At 29.8% G+C, this 24,923-nt stretch overlaps 1 protein-coding gene across 3 annotated transcripts in view; it reads right to left on the reverse strand.

Moving 5' to 3' along the window:
* LOC108565225 overlaps positions 1-24,923 on the reverse strand; it is a 69,266-nt gene that overhangs the window by 33,827 nt on the left and 10,516 nt on the right. For 2 of the 3 annotated variants that reach the window (XM_017924566.1, XM_017924567.1), the window contains exon 2: positions 2,102-2,264. In XM_017924566.1, coding sequence (XP_017780055.1) covers positions 2,102-2,230 — 129 coding nt within the window. In that variant the 5' untranslated portion in view covers positions 2,231-2,264. Of the gene's footprint in view, positions 1-2,101; positions 2,265-21,932; positions 21,982-24,923 lie in introns of those variants that run through there. The other variant, XM_017924568.1, reaches the window with a different exon arrangement.

Below are 24,923 nucleotides of genomic sequence, written 5' to 3' on the forward strand. Positions count from 1 at the left end.
TTTCAAGTTGTTCGACTCGATTTTTTCCATAAGCAATAGTTTAATGCTTTGACACATGGTGACAGCTGTCAATAAAAAATAAATTTAATTTGGAATTCACTAGTTGAAATTTGCGATTTATTAAGATTGTTTTGGTCATTAAAAAATAAGTAGTGATTTTTTGTTTCAGTTTCAAGATTTTTGTTCGAGTTTAAAGTTCAAACAATATTTTAATGAAATTTTCAACTGCACGAATTTGCATTCGGTTCTTTGAACGCAAGTAATTAAAAGGGAAAAGTGGAATGCGAGATGAAGCAAAGGCATTGTAATAATGAAATTTAATTAGGATGCAGGGTTTCCTTTGAGAAAATGACTTTGCGGCGTGCACGTACGATCCTCTATTTATTTTTTCTTCCTCTTTCCTTCCCTCTTTCTCCACGAAACAACAATGAATGCATGTGTTTGTCTGGTTTCAAAGTCTTTGAAACACAAAACCACGAGGCCTTCAGGCCTGACTGAATAATTGCCGGTTCTTTCGCCGTGTCTGAGACCAATGAATAACACACTATATGCGAGCTCCGGCACGGTCATTATTATATGTTATTCTTATATAAATATATCTACGCGTATGTGAGTATACGTATATACTTAAATGCGGACACGTAAATAAGCTGCAAACAATTTTAAATCTTTCCCGCCTTTAAATATTCATATAACAATCATTGTTTTAACTTGAAAATAGTTTTAAAATTGTCCACTACCGTAAAATCTTTAATATAAGCCGCATTCGTGTATAATTCTTATAACTTTTCATGATTCAATTTAAAATTGCACAAAACACTTGTTACCAAACATAGAATAATTATAATCGGAAATGTCAAATGTCAAACTCTTAATCACTGTCACAACTATGCAAGCTTGCTCAATATTAAACACTGTGATATAAAACGCGGGTTAAAATTTGTACTGTACTGCGTATTATATCGAGATTTTTCGATATTCACCTAATGTTCACGAGTTAATCATTGACGCTTCTATACGGGCGCTAATTTTTATAACATATTATTTTTTTATGTCTTCGAATATAATACTCATTGCTGGTTAAGCTATGTAAAAAATATGCGTATTATATTCCAAATTTTACGGAATTCATTCATTATTTTAGCTAATTATGTTCCAATAATGACAACCGAAAATGTCAAAAAAATGTAAAAAAAAGTCATAACAATTTAATATATATGTGTGTGTTTATATTACTCAATATTGAAAACTATTTTTTTCTGATGTTTTCGAGCAAATATGTGTAAAATATGGTGCGTATACTCGAGATATTATACCATTAATTGACAGTTTTTTTTGTTGGTGTATAATATGCACCAACGTTTATTGTGGACAAACTATGTAAAAATTGCGTATTATACTCGAGAATTTACTTAATTCATTCTTTAGTATAAATTAAAGTCCCATCTGTATGTGCGTTTATTCAATATTGAAAATAAAAGTTTTTTTTCTGTTCTCGAGTATATTAAGCACCTCATGTTGTTGTTTCTTAAAATATAAAGAAAATGTGCGTATTATACTCGAAATTATACGTAATACGTGGCCTATTTGTACGTGTCTTTTTTCGGTTTTCGAGTATAATACGCAGCTCCATTCATTGCATCTAAAATAAGAATAAATTGTGCGTATTATACTCGAGCTTTTACGCATTGAATTCATTACGTTAAATTTAAATTTGTGTCGCATTTGTGTATATTTTTATTACAGAAATTAGATTTTCCGTTTTGAGTATAATACTCTGTTCATTGCTTCTAATATATGAATAAATTGTGCGTTTTATACTCGAGATTTTAAATAATTAATTCATTAGGTTATGAAGTTTGTGGCCTATTTGTACGTGTCTTCTTTCGGTTTGCGACTATAATACGCATATCCGTTCATTGTTTCTAAAATATGAATAAATTGTGCGTATTATACTCGAGATTTTAGGTAATCAATTCATTAGGTTAAATGTCTTTTTGCATTTCCATGATTTTTTTTTGTATGATATTACTATATTCATTCTTTGTGTTTCATTGTTTTTTGTGTTATTAAAGAAAGGAAAAACAAAACGTTTACTTACAAGTGAAGCGGATCTCTTGACCAATGGGTTATCTTCGGTGCAGGAGTCTTGGGGACAGTCAGGTTGCGGTGTGGGCCTTCGGGCCCCGAATGGATTTCGTTTAGGGCTTAAAGAGACCAGCGAGGTCATCACTCCCACATCACAAGCGTGCACAAGCAGAAACCTGGAAGACGAAGAAATTAGTGCTGAAGATTATCGGAGGAGGCCATTAACCGTAATGAACCTCTCCTCTTCGAGCGTCTAGGCTCGTCGGAGGCAGGCAGCAACGTATGATAATAACTAAATTGATTTCAGAGAGGCGATATTTATGCCCTTTTCGCAATTACAATATCTGCAGGAGTATAAACCACTGGCAAACGTAACGATTAAGAGGCCTTATTTATTGTCGACCGCTGAGGAATTATAGGAAATTGCAATTTTCCATTAAAACCTGAATCGCAATTGCCGATCTGCGCGTATACATTTTCATACAAATTATAATGATACTTTCTGATCAACCACATTTTTTTTGTCTTTCATACAAATTATGATAATTTACTACTATGAGTCTATTTAATATTACATTAAGTTTATGAAAACATATAATTTTTTTTAATTAAAATGTTATTAATTTTACTTTTTCAAGATCACCGTTTTTCATTATTTTGTATGTAATTTCTTTCCAAACTCCTTGAAGGTTAACAATTTTTTTCATACTAATTATAATAATTTACTAGACTCAAAGTAATTATATGAAGGCTATTAAAAGTTTTTAAAACATACATATTTTTTCTTAAGAATCATATTTTCATGATAACTTTTTGTTTTACTATACTAATTATGATAATATATAGAAATTCTATTCAATTTTATATAAAGGATAAATTTGTCAATTTCAAAAACATATTTCTTATATTAAAAATCAAATTTATGAATTTTATGACTCTTGTTTTACAAGATTTCATTAAATCAATTTACAACTGTAATGACTTCAGTATTTGATGGAAATTTCTATCCAATCAGTACTTTACTTATATTTGGAAAAAAGACTAAAGTCAGAAAAGACCAAATCTGGAGAATAAAGTACATTTTCTTGTATTTTTAATAGTAATTCATGGTCTTGCCCAGAAAAAAATAGGTGTGTTTTCTCTACCAAATGAGGCATTTGGCTTTGATGTTGTCTTTGCGACAATGTATAGTACGGACTTATTATAGAATTTGTATATTTAACAAAAATTCAAAGATATTAAATTTCCAAAAAAATCATATTTAACTTATGTAACCTCGACATTCATATAAATCCGCACACATTTTTGTTTCTATCGGCATTATTTTTTTGTTCTTTGATAATTGAAAAAAGAAAACTGTATTATTTTCGAAACAAGTAGTTTTGATATAATAAGTTTCGTAATTATTTTTAAATAAGCTCTACAACTGTAGACAGCTGCAAGCTACTTCCAATGATCTAAAATATATACAATCAAGAGAACATTTTTGAACTTGGACGAGTTTATTTCGGAACATGACACTTATCTTATAACGAATGAATTATGTAACGACAAAAAAAAACGATATTCCTGTTATTTAATTTTATTCTTGCAAGACGAAATTTGATGAATCATTGCTATTATATAAGAATTGTTTGATGATTTTTATTACAAATATTAATTATTAACTAATATCTGCCTACATGATGACCAAATTAAAAATAAACTATGATTTTTGTAAATTAATTATGAAACTATTATTTGAAGTTATTGCTATTTTATATACAACAATCCGGTTTTAATCAGTGCGGATTCGCTATAGTACGGTTTGAAGATTTCAAAGCAAACTAAATTTTAATTGAACAAAATTAATAGTAAATTCTAAAATAAAAGGTACATAAAATTATTACTTTATACACAAATTATCTTCTTTTTCTTCTTTTTTATACAGTTAAATCCCATTTTGTGGAGTTTATTTTTATATGTTTTTAGTTCCACAATTTGTCGGTTTCAAACAGTCCGGGTAATTGTTGAAACCGGACTATGCGTGGTTTGCTCTATATTTCTAGTAGTATGATTAAGGTTTTTAATGTATAAATGAAATAATTTATAATTATAGACAAAGTTATGAATTAATTTTGCAAGCGATTTCCCAGAAAACAAAGAATCGTATAAATATGTTCAGTTCTTTAGTTTCATTCATGAATAGTCTATAATTTACACCGTGTATAATAAGGCTTCATTATCTTAGAATAAAATTAGTTTAAAATGGAGTTATTTATTACTTTTGCATGTAAAATCGAAGAACGATAAAATAATTGCAAGATTAGTTAATTATGAAGTTTCAACTATCAATATGTAGGTAATTTACGCAATTCTTAAATTAGTTTATTGGAAATATACATTTTTTCAATAAGCCATAATTAATTCAGAATAAAATTGATTTATTTCTTACTTTTTATTTAATTGCTTAGTTTCAAATATCAATTTGTAGATCATTTACGTAATATACAAATTAGTTTATTGAAAATATAAATTTTTATAATAACGCTTAATTATTATAGTTTAGAATATGAATTATTTCATAATTTTACAAGAATCTTTGTATAACTCCGTAGAACATTAAAATTTTCCAATATTTAGTTTCAGCTCTTCTCCTTTTCATCCCTTCATACCTAACAACCTTATATATAAATTTAAAAGAAAGAACTATTTCAACGTTCTTCTCTACATTTTGTTGATATCAACTTTTAATTTCTATTATGAAACTTTTATGAGAAATAATAATTTCTTCAATAAGAAAGAAAACTTGATTTCTAAAAAAAGACTATTGCAACTTTGTTCTCTAGATTTCGATGATAATAACTTTTCATTTTTATTATGTAATTTCTCTTTGTTAAGAAATTGATTTTAGTATCTTTGATTTTGCACTATTATACATCATATTAATTGGTTCGGTCCGGAATGCTCCACATAAAATTCCAGCTGAACAACAGGACTATAATTTCGTGGCGAGCCGCAATAGATTTCCCAAGTTTTAGTCGGCTATTATTGCTTTCAGTGTCTGCACCAACCGGAGTTCGCGTGCTTTCGCACAATTTGCCAACGAACACCGATTTATTTCTCGAAACATAATTCGCTGCAATTACTTAACCCGCAGCAAGAGCAAAAAGAAATGAAAATAAAAAAGAAACGAACTGTTGCAAACAAAAAAAAAGAAGAAAGGATTATGGTTAGTGGACATATTGCAAAATTACTATGATTCAGCTCGAATACCCCCAACACGTGGGACGCTCAAAAACTGTTATTAACCAAAAGCTTGAACTCCCAGAAACGCACCTTTCTTCCTGTCTTCAACTCCAAGACTTTATTTGCTTCACGCGTCTTTCATTCTTTTCCTTCAGATCTTAATCGTTCGTTTTTTTTTGTCTATGAGAACACGCTGATAATACGTTAATAATTACACCTCGCATCCATTATTTCCTAATTGTTTCCGGCCATTTTTGTTGGAGAGAAAGAAACTCAGTCCCATCTCGACGCATAATAATTCCTCATAAATCGTAAATACATATGCGAATCGCGCATTGAAATACAAATACATTTAATTATTCCTCATTTTACACGGTGCTTCCTTTACACTTTTTCGCTCTAATACGGTTTAAAAATAATAAATTAAAAAATTAATATTGAAAATAACCTATCTCTCGTTTTACACGATACTTCCTTTAATCATTTTCAATTTTACACGTTTAAAAACAATAAATTATAAAGTAAATGTTGAAAATATGGTATGCCTTTTTTGCATACTTTTCGATTTACATTCAAAAAGTTACAATTTCAATTCATACGTTTTTCTCAAGAACCTAGCTACCCTGTAAATTGAGAGATATGTGTACAATAAAGTTTTCTATAACACGGTACTCTTATAATGCATTTTCCATATAACTCGGAACAAGAATTCCTATAACACGATCCTCTGTATAGTAGTAACGCGTTGCAGGAAATCGTGTTATACCAGAATTTTCTTCGCATAGTACTGAATTTACACATTTTGTTATAGAAAAAGTTGTTAGCTTAAGAACTACTTCTTGAGAAGCTAAAGTTTAGATGAAAACAAATTGATGGCATTACTTGAAAGATATTGATATTGATATAAATAATGGATAAACAATTAAAATTTGAATGATGCGAAAAAAGGATTTGGGTAAAGAAGAAAATTTTCCTTAGAACGCAATACGAATTAATCTGATTTGTACTAATTTTGAGTTTCTTATAACGCGAATTGCATGTACCACTGTTCGCAGTTTCCATATAACATGATACAAATTACACTAGACTCCCGTATAACGCGAGTTATACTTCGTACAAATGCTAAAAATATTAGGACGATTTTTTTATATAACGCGATTCTTGTACAACGCGCAATATAACAAAAAGATGGAAGTCTCCGTTTACTTTAGTGAAGCAGCTCTTCATCATAACTAATCTCTTCAAAGACAATTTTCTATCTTGAATAGATAAAATAAAATTTTCTTCGTTTTGCACTGCATTTTCTTTGCACATTTTTGGGTTAACAACGAAATTATGCGTTTTTTGCATACTTTTCGATGTAAATTCACAATTTCGATTTACCGTGTAAATCGGTGGATTCGCTTTATACGAAGAAAATTATCATATAACACGATTTTTACAACCCTATTTCATACAATGCGTCATATTATTATCGTTGTACGGGAGTCTATAATCTAAAATGCACTAATTCTAAGTTTCTTATAACGCGGTTTTCATGCCACTTACTACCAATTAATCGCATTGAATGGTATTACAAAACATGTATAAAACATCTCGGTTTTTTTCTCTTATTTCATATTTTTTTTATCTTGTACGAATTATGCGAAATGAACCGTATTAATCCCGTCTTGACGTTGCGTAACAGCGAATTCGGTGCGCGCCTTTCCGATTCCTGGTATTGTGCATCCAGTTTCGTGCTTGACCGCCCGTTAAAATCACTTCACGGTTACGCGAAAAATTATATGTATATATGAAGAAACGAAGCACTCGTCTAGAAAAACGGCCATAAACACTCAATGTTAATCGCATTGAGAACGGAGAATAAAAAAATATAAAATGAAAAAGAAGTAAGGAGGAGAGAGAAGCCCGTAAAACTGGCGATTACACGGAACGGAATTGTTACGGATGTATATTAAATTTCCTTTTAAATAGTTTATTAGCACGTTTTCGAATAAACCTCCGCTGCGTTTCGTTTCGTTACGTTATCTGATCGAAGGAGCAGGACGACTCTTATTTTTTTTTGTTCCCTTCATTTTAGCTTTATCTCTTTCCAGTTCTGCAGCGGAGATCTATTGCATCACGCGCGCTATAAAATTGAATCACTCTGGGAAAGATTCGATCAAATCATATTTATTTAACTGATTTACTTCTTGCAATGGTTTTATTACACTATTTACATTTTTTTGATAATAAAAATATTGTTTGCAACAATTGGACAATAAGTTTTATCTAATATAATAGAAGTTTTTAAGTTTAGTTTTGTGAGATTTTATTTTGTAATTATTTTAAATTTTGTATAAAGTTGAATAAAAAGAAAATAATTTGTAGGAAGCCCTTTATTTGCGGAAAATTCTAAAACCGGTTTAAAACGGTTTTGTAGACATGTTGAAATACGAATACCGGTTTTTTTTTTAAAGACGGTTTTTGTATAAACCCTTAAGGGAGTGGAGGTTTAAAAGAAGAAGAATAAACCCTAGTCCCAAATTATACTAAAAGAATCTAAATTTTATTGATATTACCCTCTTATAAAGATATAATGAAGTCCAGAAATTTAACTCCCATTTAACATAAAATATATTCCAATTTCAGATAATCATCCGACAAAATATATGCAAAAGTTATACTGAAAGAAATTAGAAATTAAGTTATCTAAACAATATATTTAAAAAATGTCGATGAAGAGGATGTTAGAAATGTATTGAATGCAGATGATGAAGATGATTTTTCAGTGGAAGATTTATAAAACCTTGTTAGTCACAAAGACAAAGAAAATGAAGATGAAATTAAAAAAGTTTCTGTCGAAAAATTTTAATAACTCAAGTTTTAAATCATTAAGTTAAGTTTCGCTTAACAAAGTAACTTCGTTAATCGAGGTATGATTGTAATAGGTTTTTATATGTGTATATTTATCAAAATAAATAAATTTTCCTGATTATTAGATCAGGCTTTTCGGTTATTTTATTGTTAAAAAGTATCGAAAAATAAGTTGAAAAACAAAATATGAATTCCAAAAATTGTTATTATCAAAGAGAGAATATTGAATAAAACTGTGGTCATTTATTTTTAAATAATTAGTAAAGCGTAACAGTATTAAGCAAAATGAACATTAGTTCAAAAATTTCAATACTTATGGTAAAAAATATTTTGTCAGTTATTGCAATATAAGTAAATTTTCAACAGTAATTTATTTTTAATTTATGCATTCAGAATGTAACCAATACACAAAATATTCATAATATTGGACAATAAAAATATACTAACGTATAACGCGAATTCTTACAACGCGCTAAAAATATTGGGACAACTTTTTTATATACCGCGATTCTTGTACAACAAAATTGAATATAACAATCATCATACCAAACATGTTATTTAAATTATCTGTGTTATACGATGAAAATTCGTATAACGCGATTTCCTATAACGCCATTTCATACAATGCGAAACGTATTAACCGCGTTATACGGAAGTATACTATATAACAAAAATATTTCTTTATAGTTATTGCAGTAAATTATGAAATTAATATTGAATTTCAATGAAGTTACAAAAAAATAAAATTTAATAGTTTTATATATCGAATGATGATTTAGGATAGAGAGAATAATATATTCAGTGTTTTAAATTTAATAAATATTGTTAGCACAGAAATAAGCGAATATTGTTTGAAGTACGAATAACGGTGTAATAAATGTACTGCGTTTTTGCTTTGAATTGTTGACATGGGAAACGCGTTCGGTCATCTCGGCGTAAGAGGTGTAATTCAATGCCGGCATCGTTTTACATTGAATGAAGAGGATAAATAAAGCGTTCAATTTCCCTAAAAAAAGAAGAAAAAAAGACACAAACACATACTGAAGATACAGCAAGGGAGTGTTCGGTTTCCGTAAGACGAAGCAGTTTTCTCTGCATTTGCATTCTTCATCTCTGCAAAAGGGAACCCAACAACGTGCAGAAATAAAGAAGTCGATGATTTACGTATTGCTATTTGTTGGTTTTGTTTATTATTTTTTTGTTTTGTATTTCTTTTTGTTCACTTCATAACCATAACCATAACAAAACGCGCAAACTTGAAATGTTTATATAACGAAAAGTTGCTCGAAAATAAAAGGGGGAAAATGAGTTAGGGTAATTTTATGCATACAAGAAACTTTTATTCTTCCCTTCGTTCTTTGCTCGCCTTCGGCTTTAAGTTTATTTGCATAGCCGTGTCTCGAGAAGCGCTTCCAACAATTCCACTGCTTAATGGAATCACACACGATTTACATGAAAAGATTTCATATTAGCTCCGTCAATTTCAATCAAAAGCTATAAACATTATTTTATAATTTGTCGTAATAGTTTGTACAATTTAATATTGAATTAAAAGAACAGTTTTCAATCATCTTAACGATTTATATATATCATAATAACATCTTTAATTTTGATGATTGAAACAAAAAAATCCTTTAAAAAATTCTTTTTAAATAATTAGTTTCATTTCCAAGTTTGACATTCTATTATAAATTAATTTTATACACCACATTTCTTGCAGTCGACTCATTGAAAAGTCCCTAGTTTTTGTTTCAATTTGGATATTCGATATTATAATTAGTATGAGCGGTTATCGATTACTTAAATAAAACGCGTAGATGTCTAATCGAAAATACGCTATATTTCAGCCAATACTTAATATTATGAAACAATTGTTACTGATTCTGATGTGATCATAAAATATTGTGTAATTTAAGAATTATTTTGAAAAGAAATTAAATAATCTGAGTTTTTGAAAAAAAAAACGAGTAATTCAAAATATTGCTAAATTTTAAAAGCTTAGTACAGTTTAATGAAAAGGACCACAAATCTGATAATATAATAATTGGAAAAAACACATATTTGTCTTTAATTTGACTATTTGAAAATAAACTTAGCGTGTGTGGTTATCGAGTAATTAAATAAAACGTGAACGCGTGAGAATTATTAGAAAAATTGTCATAATCTAGTCAATAATTAACATTATGTAACAATTGTTATATGAAAATATTCGCAATAGAAGAAATTTTCCGATTTAATTTATATACAATGGAATATAGTTTACGAATTCATTTGAAAAAATTAAATAAAAAACTTCTTAACCTGACGTTTTAAAGTAATACAAAATATTTCTAAGTTTTGAAAGCTGATTACAGGTAAACTAGAAATAGCATAAATCTAATTATATTCTTATTAAAAATACCGTTTATTAGTCTTTAATTTGAATATTCAAAGATATAATTAGAGTGTATAGTTGTCGAGTAATTAAATAAAACTTGAACACTTGAAAGCTATTCGAAAAATCGCCTCATTTCAGTGAAAAATTGACATTACGTAATAATTGTTATATCAAAATATGCTTAATAGAAGATATTTTCCAATGTAATCATAAAATATATATAATACTTACGAATTAATCTGAAAAAAATAACAAAAAATTAACTTATTAAAATGTTACTAAATTTTGAAAGCTAATTGTAGATAAATTAGAAGCACCTCAAATCTGAAAATATATTAGTTGGATAGATCATTTATTTTCCTTTAATTTGAATATTTGATGATATAATTAGCATGTGTGGTTATAGAGTAATAAAATTAAACGTTATATGAAAACAAAAGTTCGAAAAATCGCCATATTTTTACACATTCATGAATATTATATAATAATTTTTAGATAAAAAGATGCTCAATTAAAACACTTCATATATTTTAAAAGTTTTATGTTTTTAGTTTTGTTTAATGATCTAAGATGAGAAATTGAGACAATATTGTAATAATAAATTAGAAGCAACAGTCAATATTTATATAAGTTGTATAAATATAAGTGGAAGCACAATTGGAATTTAATGTTCGAAAGCAAATATCAATTCAGATAATTATGTAATAGTTTATACATTTTCATATTAAATTAAATAATTTCACTCATTTGAATAATTTACATGAAGAGATTTCCTCTTACTTTCTTTAATTTCGATCATTAACAAAAACCAATTCTTTAAATTACGTAATTATTTTCATAAATTGATATCAAATTCAATCATTTCAAACACGTTTCCTTAATACATAACCGTTTATATAATATGAAATATATAGAAAGGCAAATTATTTAATTAAATTTAATTTCTTGACACATGCAAAAATAGTTTCTTTAAATTATTGATAATTTCCGCTATTTTCTCTCAGCAATTTTATAAATTGAGTCAATTAAGAAGCGTAATCGCAACTGGGGGAATATCAATCACGCTTATGAAATGACGCGTTTGGTAAGGAAGACGCATCGATCTTCCGACAGAAAACAGCATTCAGGTCTGTAAAGTACACCGGCTTTAATCCGGTGTAAAAATGTCGTAAAGCAAAGCGGATTACGTCTTGAAAAAGGACGACGACGACGATGATGATGATGGAGGAAGAATATAAAATAAATAAATTACGAAAAGTTGCACACGCTCGAAATGGAATGAGAACGCGGATGAAAATAAAACTAGTCGAGTTTAATATCATTTCATTTACAGCTATTAAATTATATTCTTAAGAAGAGTTGCTTAATACTGAAATTAAAGACGAACGTGACTCAAAGTATCAATTTAAAAACTGTTTCAAATAGTTTCAAATACCTGAATTTAATTATTTTCGACAATGTAAAATCATGCCATGTTTAACGTTACCTCGAATACCGAAGTCTGCAATTTTAAGCAAATATGCCTGGAAGTTGTACTAGAAGAATAAAATAACATCAACGAATTTAGAAATGAAGTTATAAATGTCAATGAAGAGGATGTAAGAAGATTATGATTTTTTAGTGGAATATTTAGAAAACTTTTGTTTGGAAATAAGACAAATAAAATCAAGATAAAATTATAGAAATTACTACGAAAGAATATTATTTATTTGAGTCCTAGTGGTATTATGATGAAACCACCTTTTTTAGTAAAGACCTAACAGTATTTTACTGAAACCACACTCTTATACCATGTATACAATACCATACCATTGGTCTTAGATCAAGAATCAAGTTGCGGACGAGCGTCGGATATAACCGCGCTATCCTATGCTACACTATGCTACAATATTCTATACACATTTGGAAGAAGTGTTATTGATAAGCAATCAGTGTTAAATGCATTAACTCCGTATAGGAATTTGTTAAATGAAAGACAACCAACTGAAAAAATCAAGTTTACAATCATAATTTAAAATGTGATTTAACTTTGTACTGTTTATTGAATAAAATTTGTCTTTCCTTATAAAGAAAAAAAGCTCTTCTCTTAAGAAGAAACGTATTCTGTCTATAGTATTTTATACCTCTGAAAACGAAGTTTCGCTTGACAAAGTAATTTTGTGAAACGCAATTGGTTAATATGACTATATTTTTATACACCAAAACTTGTTTTTATTCTATTTTTTTAGAGTGAATTTCTGAAATAAAGATTAAGTTTCAACAACTATTTTCAAATTATATTTTATACCTGAATTTACCCAGGTACTAAATGTTACCATCTTACAAAACTCGCTTTTGCTCCATATATTTTTTTTTCTATTATTAAATAATTGGGTGCGATCATGTTTCAGCTCTGGAAACACGAGTCGGACAAGGTGAAATCATTAAAAATACATTATCAACTGTACAGGGATTTGTTTGCCAAGGATCAGGGGTAAAAATAGGTAGGTAAACTAATACAAACAACGAGCATTTTGCGGCTGAAGCACAATGAACGTTGACCAAACCATTAATTCTCACCCCCTATGACCACAAACCTTCGTGACCATTTACTATAACTAAATTGAGACTATACCTAACTACAACGATTTTGTACAGCGAATAATGCTCACGCCGATTGGCTATTATCCATTAACATGTGCACTTCCTGAAAAGAGATCATTATAGGAAAAAAAAAACTATAAAGTTTTGTGATTTGCACCTTTCGTGCATTTCAAGTCCACTAAATTAAGTTCCGTTACGTTTTGATTTTCGGGTCGTAAAATTTCAAACTACATTTCACATCCGACAGTTTTATTTTATAGGGCCATCAAAATTACGGTCCAATTCATCGAGTGGAAAGGAAAAAGAAAGGGGGAAGATCGGGGTGCATTCCGCACTTCGGATCGTAAAAAGGGATTTTTACCTGGATGCTTCTGTAGACACGAAATTGGTAAGAAAATAAATATTTGCTTATAGGGTTTTATTGTTGATGGGATTTATCACGAGGAATACGCTTGTAATACACGATTTGTTAAGTGAATGATGGATAGTTTGTTACAATGTACATATACTTTAATTCGTATGCATCCTGTGGTTAACCCTACAGTTCATTGTATTCTATTGTTGGTATAAAATGGAATGAGGTAGTTTATGAGTGATTTTTTTACATATCAAAGGTTTACTTTTATTATTATTGTAAACTTTGAAGCATTTTCAAATTTAACAATTTATTACAAAATAATTGTATACAATACATTTCTTGTATTAGACTCATTGGAGAGGCTATAGTTTTGTCTTTAATTTGGTTGTATAATATTCTAATCGAAAAATCATCATATTTTAATTAATAATTAATATTACGTAACAATTATTATATCAAAATATATTGCGCATATTTTTCAGATGTAATAATAAAATATATACTATATTATACAGTTTACCAGTTAATTTGAAAAAAAAAATTCGAATCAAAATGGTAAGATTTTAAAGTTTATTACAGAAAAAAATGAGAAATGTCGCACATCTTTTAATATATTTCATGGAAAGATAATATATTTCGCTTTAATTGTAATTAAAAAATGTAAATATTTCTTCATAGTTTATGAATTATTCTGAAAAAATATATAATATGTATGGATTGGACTAATTAAAAATATTGCTAAATTTTGATACTTTAGTATATAATTGGCATCTAATGTTAATGAGTGAATAATTAAAAACTGAAGTTATGAGAAAAGTTGGAAAAATTGACATATCTCAGAAATTTATTTATATTATGTAGCAATTGTTATATAAAACATGTGCAATAGAAGACTTTTCAAACGTATCCAATAAATATATTAAAAGTTTTAGAGATTGAGAGTTAATACATACAAATCAACATTCTTACATAATCGCGATAATTGTAATAAGTCCATTTGATCTTTGAAAGCTTATTAATTAGAGTTATGTGATTAATATAAGAAGATAAATTATATAACAGGAAATTATATTTTTTTTATGAAATTTGAAATGTTTGTTATGTTTATTTAAGTGCTTCTAGAGAAGAATCTCGGCAAATATTGTAATTAGAACTGATGCATGCAAATGAAGTAGAGAAGTTGGACAAAAACTCGACGGTAAGTGGAAACCGTACAACGTATAATTAAATATAATTAAAGTCGACTAGTTTTCAGCTGTCGGGGACTTGCTAGAAGCGAACACTTATTTTTTCATTAGTTCGAACATTCCCGTAGGAATTTAATTAAATTAAGTAAAAATATCGCGTTTATTTGTATCAATTTACGTTGGAGAAAAAAAAAACTTAATGAACTTAAAACAAAAAAAATACTGTTTAAATACTGATTGCAACACATTAGGTTTTTTATAAATGATTTATGATGATTAAGGGATTTGCATAATGTTGAGGATTTATTTTTTTGTCGGATTAATGAACTTGAGGTGCGAAACGAAAAGAATGAAGATGACTTTGCTGAATCATCAACAGCTTTTGCATAATCGAATGTCATCGCTGGAAAATTTCATTCATCATTCGTCTGATGTCATGAGTCCATCATTTACCCATCATGAAGTGTGGATATCAATCTTTGATGAAGGAAAGTGAACTTGAAACGATTTCAGCCGAAAGCGTCTCATTACGATTAATTTCCGTCTACTTATTAGATCATTATGCAAATGTAATTGTTGTTTATTACGTAGCATTAAGGTTTTCGCATTGCTTCGATAATAGTTGTGATCGGGTATAATAATATTTGCTTATTGAAAATTTGCAAAATTGAGGGTCATACATTATTATTGCTATACAAATCTATTGGATCGGTGAATGCGTCCGTCCGAGCGGAAAGGTTTCAGAGCTTTTAACATTTCTTCGAACGTTGAAACTATCTCGCACGTCGCGGAACGCCTCTGTTAATTATACCACGAATTCTGGTATCGAGGCTATGCTGTGTGGGTGAAGAACAACATCCTCTCGGCTCTATCTGATCCCTTTACTCTCCGCGTCTGTACGTTTCAACTTCTTTTCTTTTTTGTTTCTTTTTTCCACTCCTCCAGAATTTACGACCGGTGTTAATTATTTAAATGCGTCTCATTAAATGATAATATAAAAAAAACGTAAGAATAACATCTGGATGTGACGTAAACAGGATCGAGTTTTTAGTACCAAAATTTGCTTAAAGAAGTAATAAGATCAAAATATATTGATGAAATACCGCTTATTTATAGAATATTTCTGTTATTTCATACTTTAAATACTTATTCTATACATTAGCGTTTTTTGCTATGCATATTTGTTTGTAATTGTAGAGCTTTGACACAGGGTGACAGCTGTCATTTTACGATCCATTAAGTGTTGGACATAACCCAAGAATCATATCCAGATTTGACGTAAACAAGAACATGTTTTTAGAATCAAAATTTGTAATAACATAAGATATTTCATACCGCTAGATGATTTATTAAATAATTTTATTATTTCATACTTTAACTAGTTAATCTTTACATCAGAGTTTCTCTATCTTTATGCTCCTGACCCATTTTGCAATTATAGGCTTTAGCGATTACCGGTGGCAATCGCAAGCCCGAAAACCGAAATCCCGTCTATCGAAATCCCGACGTTCGAAATTCCGAGAGTATCGAAATCCCGACGTTCGAAATCCCGACTATATCGAAATCCCGACAGTGTCTTTAATTATTATAAATTTCTACAATAACATTTTTATGGTTATCGGGAATTAGATATAGTCGGGATTTTGATTGTCGGGATTATGGTAGTCGAGATTTTGATTAGGTCGGGATGTTGATTGTCGGGATTCTGGTAGTCGGGATTTTCACAGAGTCAGGATTTTAAGCGTCAGGATTTCAATAGACGGTCTTTCGGTTGTCGGGCTTGCGATATAGACGCAGCGGTTACATATACGATATCGTAATTTTTTGACTTACAATAAACTCAACTTACAACAAAACAAACATAAAAAATAAGAATGTATCATTTCTATATACATAGAAGTACATGTTTGAAACCGCACTAAACGAGGACTTTAAAACCGCATTGAATATTGAAAATATTTGTCTGCGCTTTATTTTGCTCAATTAAAAATTGTTTTGATATTTTGTACTATAGTGAAGCCGCACTAATCAAAGTCGCACTATGTATACTGTATATTTTTTATAAGAAATTCGATTTACAACTATTTCGACTTACGCCAGTAGTAAGTCAAGAAGTGACAGTAAGTAAGTACAAATTGACGTCGGCTAAAATCCTTTGAAAGTAAAAACAAAATAATTAATGACTTTTCAATTATGACATAGGAGAAACATAATTATGAATAATGACTTAATGAAAAAAGTAAATAAAACAATCAATTACGAAAGATCAACTCGCACCACGTAATTACCAAATCAGAGAGCGCTGTAATTATTCTATTTTGTATCCTCCTTTTTTTGTTTTTTTGATCTTCGGCGTGCTCCGTTATCTGAATTGGTGGTAATTGGAAACCAAATATGATTACAACTTTTGAGCTACGTGAGAACGTGCTTCAGCATGTAGCGCATATGGTTATATATAAATTATCGCATCGATCTTCCCCGAAAAGTAATTTAAAATTTATTCAAAAGTTGCAACCGTGAATGCAATGCAAGGGCAGACATTTATACCTGAATGCGATAATTAACGTTACGTGGTCAGCAACTGTTGTTCTGTAATGGTCGATGGAAGGGAACAAAAAGGTCGAAAAGCTGCTGGACGACAATGGGTAGCTTTTCACACATCATTCACGTTATTAGCATTGCGAATTTGCGCACAAAATGTTAGGAATTGAAATCTTTATATTTCTATATTTACTCGAAAAAAAACTTTTACGTTCTTACAAATGTTTCAAAAAATATATAATTGTTTGAATCCGGATTAATCGAGAAATATATCGCACAGTGTGTCCAATTGTTTGAAACCGGACTGATCGAGAAACTAAAGAAATTCAAAAATATACCGCACAAAAAGAGGCTTGACTGTATAAAATTTGCGCACGTAACGTTAGAAATTCCAATGTATCATTTTCCATATTTACTCGAGAAAAAGATTTTTTTTTTAGTTTTCAGTTGCTATAAATATATCAAAAATATATGTATAATAATAACTCTTATAGTGCAGATAATCGGATCTGCCAATATCTGGAATTGTTTGAAACCGGACTAATCGAGAAGCTAAATAAATTTAATAAAATTACTGTACAAAAACTAACTTTACTGTATAAAATTTGCGCACGAATTGTTAGGAATTAAAACGTTTCATTTCTCATAATTTACATGAAAAAAATGTATGTATAATAATACCTCGTATAGTGCGCATAATCGGATCTGCTAATACCCCGAATTGTTTAAAACCGGACTAATCGAAAAACTAAATAAATTAACTAATATACCGCACAAAAAGAGGCTTATAAAAGGCATATAAAATTTGCGCATGAAATGTTAGGAATTAAAATGTTTAATTTTTTATATTTACTCGAGAAAAAAAAATCTTTAAATTTTTCATTCCAATTAATATTTCAAAAATATATGTATAATAACAACTTGTATAGTGCGGATAATCGATTCTTTCAATACCTCGAATTATTTGAAACCGGACTAATCGAGAAACTAAATAATTACAAAAACAAACTATGCTACAGTCTTTTTGAAAAATTTGAAACCGAACTATAGTGAATCCACACTGATCAAATCTAAACTATGGGAGATATTGCTGTATTTTCATTTATACCTGAAATACGTTATTATAAAAAAAATAGTTACGTAATATTACAGACACACGAGAAGCATGTGTAACGTTTCCTTTTTTTACGATTATTTTGTGTCTTTTTACGACTCTTCAACAAAAATTCTCGAAAGAAAGCGTTTCTTTTGGAAATTTCTAACTCGTTCGACGGCCATAAATTTAATATTTGAGACGGATAAATGGACTCGCGTCCTCTGTGACTTAATTAGAAGTCCTTTTAATTACTGGCACATAAATTCTTCACGGTCCTCTGCGACATGTTAAACGTCGATAAAATTAGGCATTCAAATGTATTGCTGCATTCTACCATCTTGCAACGTTCTTTCGTAACAATTATACAATTAATTAATCATTCTAATTACATGTATAATTCACGTATTAATTAATTAATTAATTAATTTGCAATACGTTTCTTTTATTAAAGTAATATTTATATATAATTGTACATAATTAATTCTGAAAATAATATAATTAAAAAGAATATGAATTAATGAAGATTGTATTAACTTTAAAATTATTTTGTATACAAAGTATGAAAGATTTATTGAAAGATATATTTCAACATTCATATATAATATGTAGTTTTATGTCTTTGCTAGATTTGAGCGTTTAATGGACGTGACGTTGCCAGTCCGTGACTTTGACGTTGCCGGTCCGTGACGTTGATCATTACATATAATTCCATTATTATATTTTGAGAAAAAGTATTTCGTTATTAGAGATAATCAAATAATTGAATGGATTTAATTCTAGATTTTGTTTTTAAATGTAAATTACAGTCATTTCGTTGAAAAGGTTTGGAAGGGTTTTACAAAGGGTGAGTTCGTTGAAAACAGGATTTGATGAATACGATAACAATTAATGAATCCGGGACTTTGGACAATGGTGGAAAAAGGATATTGGTTTGTCTTTAATTGAAAGAAAAAAATAGTAAATTAAAATTAAATTAAAAAAGGAGGCGAAAAATGATAGGAATAGGTTAATCTCGACAACAATGGGGAGGACTGCCAACATGTAGGTAGTGGAGGTAAAGACCATTCCGATCGGTACATAACCATCTGCTCCGGTCATGCCTCAACGCCATCGACCGTTACTTAAACCTAACCTAGGGGGCGAAACACAGCCACGCGTTTCTAACTTTACGACAGAAAAAAAAACATAATGTAGGAAAGACCGTACATAAATAGAAACAGTCACATTGTCACTCAAACATAAATGTCAATCAAACGACCTTTCATCCTGTCACCGGGACATCCCCACAATGACGGTAAAACTGGATTTTTACGATCCAGACGCTTCGATCGCAATTATCGTTTATTATTGAGTTACGTACAGAACCAGTCAAAAGTGTCACAAAAAAAGTACGTTGACAATTTTTCGATCTGTCTGCCACAAAATCAATATAATTTGACAAGCATTGTTTGACAAATATAAATAAACTGGGTTTTTACGATCCAGACGTTTCGATCGCAATTATTGAGATACGTACAGAACTATTCAAAAGTGTCACAAAAAAATAACTCTGACAATTTTTCGATCTGTCAACCACAAAATCAATATAATTTGACAAGCATTGTTTGACAGATGATTTTTACAATCCAGACGTATCGTTTATAATTGAGTTATATACATAACCAATCAAAAGTGTCAAGAAAAACAAATGCGTTTACATGTTGACCTGTCAACCACAAAATCAATATAATTCGAAAACCATTGTTTGACAGATGTCAATAACATATAAAATACAGAAATAATTGTGATATAAATACAAAATAAGAGATTTCCAACATAGTGTTTGTTTCAATATGTCGCATTCAAAAATTGAACTAGTCAATTTGCATACATACGAATTGACAGCTTGCCGCATGACAGTAGAACAAACAGTAATTGTTAATATTTGTGTCATGAGAAGTTGTTTACTTTGTTTATTTTTGGAGTTTCATCATTTGTAAGAAATATATCTAGTTTTAAATGTTTTATTGTGTAATGAGAAAATGTCATATATATTTTTTTTACAATTTGAGTAATAATTTTAAATTTTTTGAAATAAAAATTGTACTAAGTTACAAGAATATTTGTGTTATATAAAAAATATTTGCTTTTAACTGGTTCTGTTACGTCTTATCTTCTGTTATCCTCCCCGATTTTTATAGTCGTAAAAAGTAACTGTGCGGAATTTGCTTTACAGCCTCGTACATTGTACGAAAGGAGTAATTATATTAGTATGTGGTTCATATATATAAAGTGGATAAGGCTGAGGAGCTTCGGTCCTTTCGGGTGGACGCATATAAAGTATCGTATTAATTTTTATGAAGACGAAATTGTATGTAATTTCGTACCGGAGGGCAAGAATCCATCGCCGTTGCCCGACGGTGGTATCCCCCAGGGCGCGCGCGCATTTCTTCGACTTTCACTTCGGGTTTCCTGATCTCCTCCTCTACACGCTTCCATTCCCTCCCCCAGGTTCTCTTTAGATCAATTCCTGTCTCCTAATCATTACTTAATTCTCGGTACATGTTATGTAATTGCCAGTGTGCATTACCGGCTCTCTGTTCTGCGAGAAAATTGCTTTTCCCAGGAGAGTAAACGCGCACCGCAGCGGTTCGAACTCTCCAGAGGCCAGTCAGATCCTTTATGTTCCATTGTTACAACCGAAAGCGCTCGTCTGGATGTGGTAACTGAACTTTTATACACTTCCAAATGAGTTATAAAAATAAACATAATATTTATGGAGTAACTCAAATAAGCAAGTTAATCTCTCCCAAAATGGATTTAAACTTGAGTTTAAATAGTTTAATCCAGCAAATATACACATTTGCCATCAATAAATATATATACTTATTTGGTACTTAAAAGTATTTTGAAGTAATCGCATTTTATTTGAACACATAGGTTTTCATAAATTTTGCATTTTCACATTTTAATTTTTACATTTAGAACATTCACTAAACGTACTTACATATGAAATTACGTATATAAATGCATTATTTTTTATGGAATTCAACCTACATTCGCTTTACGTACACATTATATGTATGCAAATTATGTACGTTAATTTATAGAAAACCTATTTGAAAATACGTGTATAATTATTTACTGATGCAACTAAAGTACAAATATTTAATTGTAAATGCATTAATTTTTATGGAAATTCGATGTAACGTACATATTATTTGTTTACAAAATTATTTACATTAAATACACGCTGATTCTATTTAAAATACAAAGTAGTAAAATATAAATATAGGAATAATGTAATGAGTTTGAGTATACAACAAATTGGTTCTTCGAAAACTAAATAAGTTATATTTAATTTTGTTCGTTTCATTGCTTTGTTTGTGTAATTAGTATCGTATTTGCTAATGCACTGTAGGTAAGAAATAATAAATAGTAAATGACATATAAATAGATCCAAGAGCAGTAATAACAGTCCGTTGGAAAGCAATCGTTACATGATAATCATAGGCATCTTTGTTAGATGTAATTTATGATATAACGTACAGACGTACACTGCGCACATAAGAATGAGCGGAGGAAAGAAAGAAAAAAAAAATGTTACGAGGAAGCTGCGTTAAATCAATTTGTAATTACGTTGCATACACAAAGTGTACGAGCGGAGCCTCACAATACGTCGTTTCCTTATTGTGTTGTTTTAAGTGCAGCATTAAAAGTGCAAATCTGACTCTCTTTCTCGATTAACAAATATACACAATCACAAACACAAACACACAATGAGCAATCAGAGTCGAAGAAGAGATGTTGAGGTGGTGGATGATGAAGAGGAGGTGGAGAGGCGGATAAGAAGGTTCGCTCTTTCTTCGCCGTGTGATATCATCTCTTGAGCTCCGGCTAGTCCTGAACTCTGAACCCTTCGGGTTCACACGCGTTCGCGGTTAAAGACCGCTCCGGGACTAGACCTGATACATTTAAATTCTATGCAACGCGTTAAATAACAACACCACCAGGCCTCTCCTACAATTTACCTTCATTTTTTAACAATCGTTAAAATCGAGAACTGTTTCGAAGCTGCGGGCGCCGCGAGGCGCTTGCTTTATCCTTCTTATTTTCATAAAACGTTTACGAGTTCGCTCGACACGCTCTGAAAATAGACGAATTCTTCTTGAAATAGATGAAAAAAGTACACTTGAAAAGCTTAATTTTTAGTGTTGATTCGAGATGCATTCGTTCACATTTAAATTCTTTGATATTAAAACATAATTTAGCTTTTAAAAATATATACTTTTAATTTATTGTTATTCATTAAATACAAAAATAATCATTATTACTTTTATTTAACTTTCTATTAAAATAAATACATCAATTAACTTAACAAGTAACATTTATATGCAAAAATGAACACAACATTCCATCAAGTAACTTGGAAAGTCATAAGTATGAAATGTATCTGTTTAATTTATTGTTCTATTAGTTAAATGCAAAATGTCAAGAAGACTTTACAAACGCTTTAAAATGAAATTATATTATAATTTTCTACAAGTAACTTGACAAGTTACAAGTGAATTGTACATACTTTGTTACAAGGAACGCATATATTCCAATGTTATTTAATAGTAAAGAAATGTTCATAATACTTTATGAATTCGAATGTATCAAGTAACTTGTAAAGTCACAAGTAATACACCTATAGTATTTATGTACTTTGTAATTATTTTAATGTATCATTATTAGTTAATTGCAAAATGTTAATAAGATTTTACACAATGAGTGAAACTAAATTATATTATAGTTTTTCTATTAAGTTTTATACACCAAGTAACTTGACAAGTCGCAAGTATTGCAGCTATACTTTTAGTAGGCTTGCTATTAGTTGAGTGAGAAATATTAATAAGATTGTATAGAAGCTTCAAAATTAAATCATTTTATATTGAATCTAAGCATCAAGAAACTTGCCAAGTCGTAAGTAAAATATACTTTTTTTTATAACAGAGAATGGATGGATTTAAATTTTTAATAAATAAAGTGTATCTTCGTTTGAGTTTATCAAGTAACTTGCGAAGTCGCAAGTAATGCACACTATAATGTGTATATACTTTTAATAGTTTTATTTATTATATATTTAACTAATGCGTTAATTAAATTTTATGGAAGCTTTAAATCTAAATCTGAATTTAATTTTATGTATTTTTTTTTAAATTTTGAAAGTCATAAATTAAATTTATTCTATATGGAAAAGCGCAAGTATTTCAATGGTATTTAATAATACTAGAGTAGTTTTCATTTTTATTAGTGTATATTTGTAGGAGTTTAAAGCTTTATTATTAGTTAAATGAAAAATGTTAATAATCAACGCGTTAATTAAATTGTAGCGGAACATTCTCAATTAAAGTCCTCGCAATAAACAAATAACGCGAAATGGTTATACAACTCATGGTTGTTTGTGCTTGTAACGACAGCGATCTCGGCATAACGATGTTTATATGCGCAAGTAAAAACAAAAGCGCGCCTCTCTCGATTGTGGGAACTAGGAAATGCCTCCCTTTTCTTTATGCACATCCTTTTGTTTTCCTCCTCCTCCTTCATCACCATCACCATCTTCCTTACAGCTTCGGTCATCATCATCATTATCATCATCACCGGAGTCGGAGCCGTACAATTTTCCTCTCAAATTACACGCGCCGCCGGGGAAATAAATTGGTCACTCTGGACAATATCTGGTAAAATCCCAATAAATTATTCAGGAACGTGCAGAGAAAGAGCCATGGTGCAGTGGTGGCATGCAGAAACGGATTCTCCGCGATTTCCGAAGCAAATACGGCCTTCGTTCAATTAATCAATATCGCTCGATTTGGTTAAGTCCGAATGGAGCAGATATCTTTTCGAGACGAGGCGATTAATCAAGGATTTGCTTAATTAGCTTTATTTGGATTTGGCTTTACGAAGAAAACGAACAAAGTTAGAGAAAAGGAATTGCATGTTTGGATTTAGTTTTTTTTGTGTGTTTTGATCACTTTCCTCCTCCTCCTCTTCTTGCAGCAAGGTTACCTGTAAATGGTAACCAACGCATCGGAGCAGTGCCAAAAAATCGATAATTAATTTAGATCCGTATCTACGATTTTTATAAATGTCAGATTTTGTAATGAAGCAAATAACAACAATACAAAAAAAATAAATTAATAGCTGTTGCCTGTATAATTAATTTTACCATTTCCTAATCTAGATTTATCGCAATTATTAACACGAAACAACAAATTCTCTTATATAATATATTATCAAACACACAACAGTTGGTATTTTATACTTAAGTACATTAATTATTTCATTTTATAATATGAAAATCCTTCGAAGAATCATAAATAATGTTATAATGTAATAATTATTAGGTTAGATCAGGTGGTCGGCAACCTGCGGCTCCAGAGCCGCATGTTTTAGTCTTTTGGTGAAAAAATTCTGCTCACAGCGGTGGCTATTTTGGAAAATTAGTTTCACTAGTTGAAATAGAGATCGCGATGCTACGTGCGACTCCTTAGACTTTTTTCAACATATAATATCATAAAGATGGCTCTTTGCTGCAAAAAAGTTACCGATCTCTGGGTTAGTTGATATAAGTAAATTTATATATTT

This window comes from Nicrophorus vespilloides, unplaced genomic scaffold (assembly GCF_001412225.1).
Source record: "Nicrophorus vespilloides isolate i.1.1-1 unplaced genomic scaffold, Nicve_v1.0, whole genome shotgun sequence".
Classification (NCBI taxonomy): Eukaryota; Metazoa; Arthropoda; class Insecta; order Coleoptera; family Silphidae; genus Nicrophorus; species Nicrophorus vespilloides.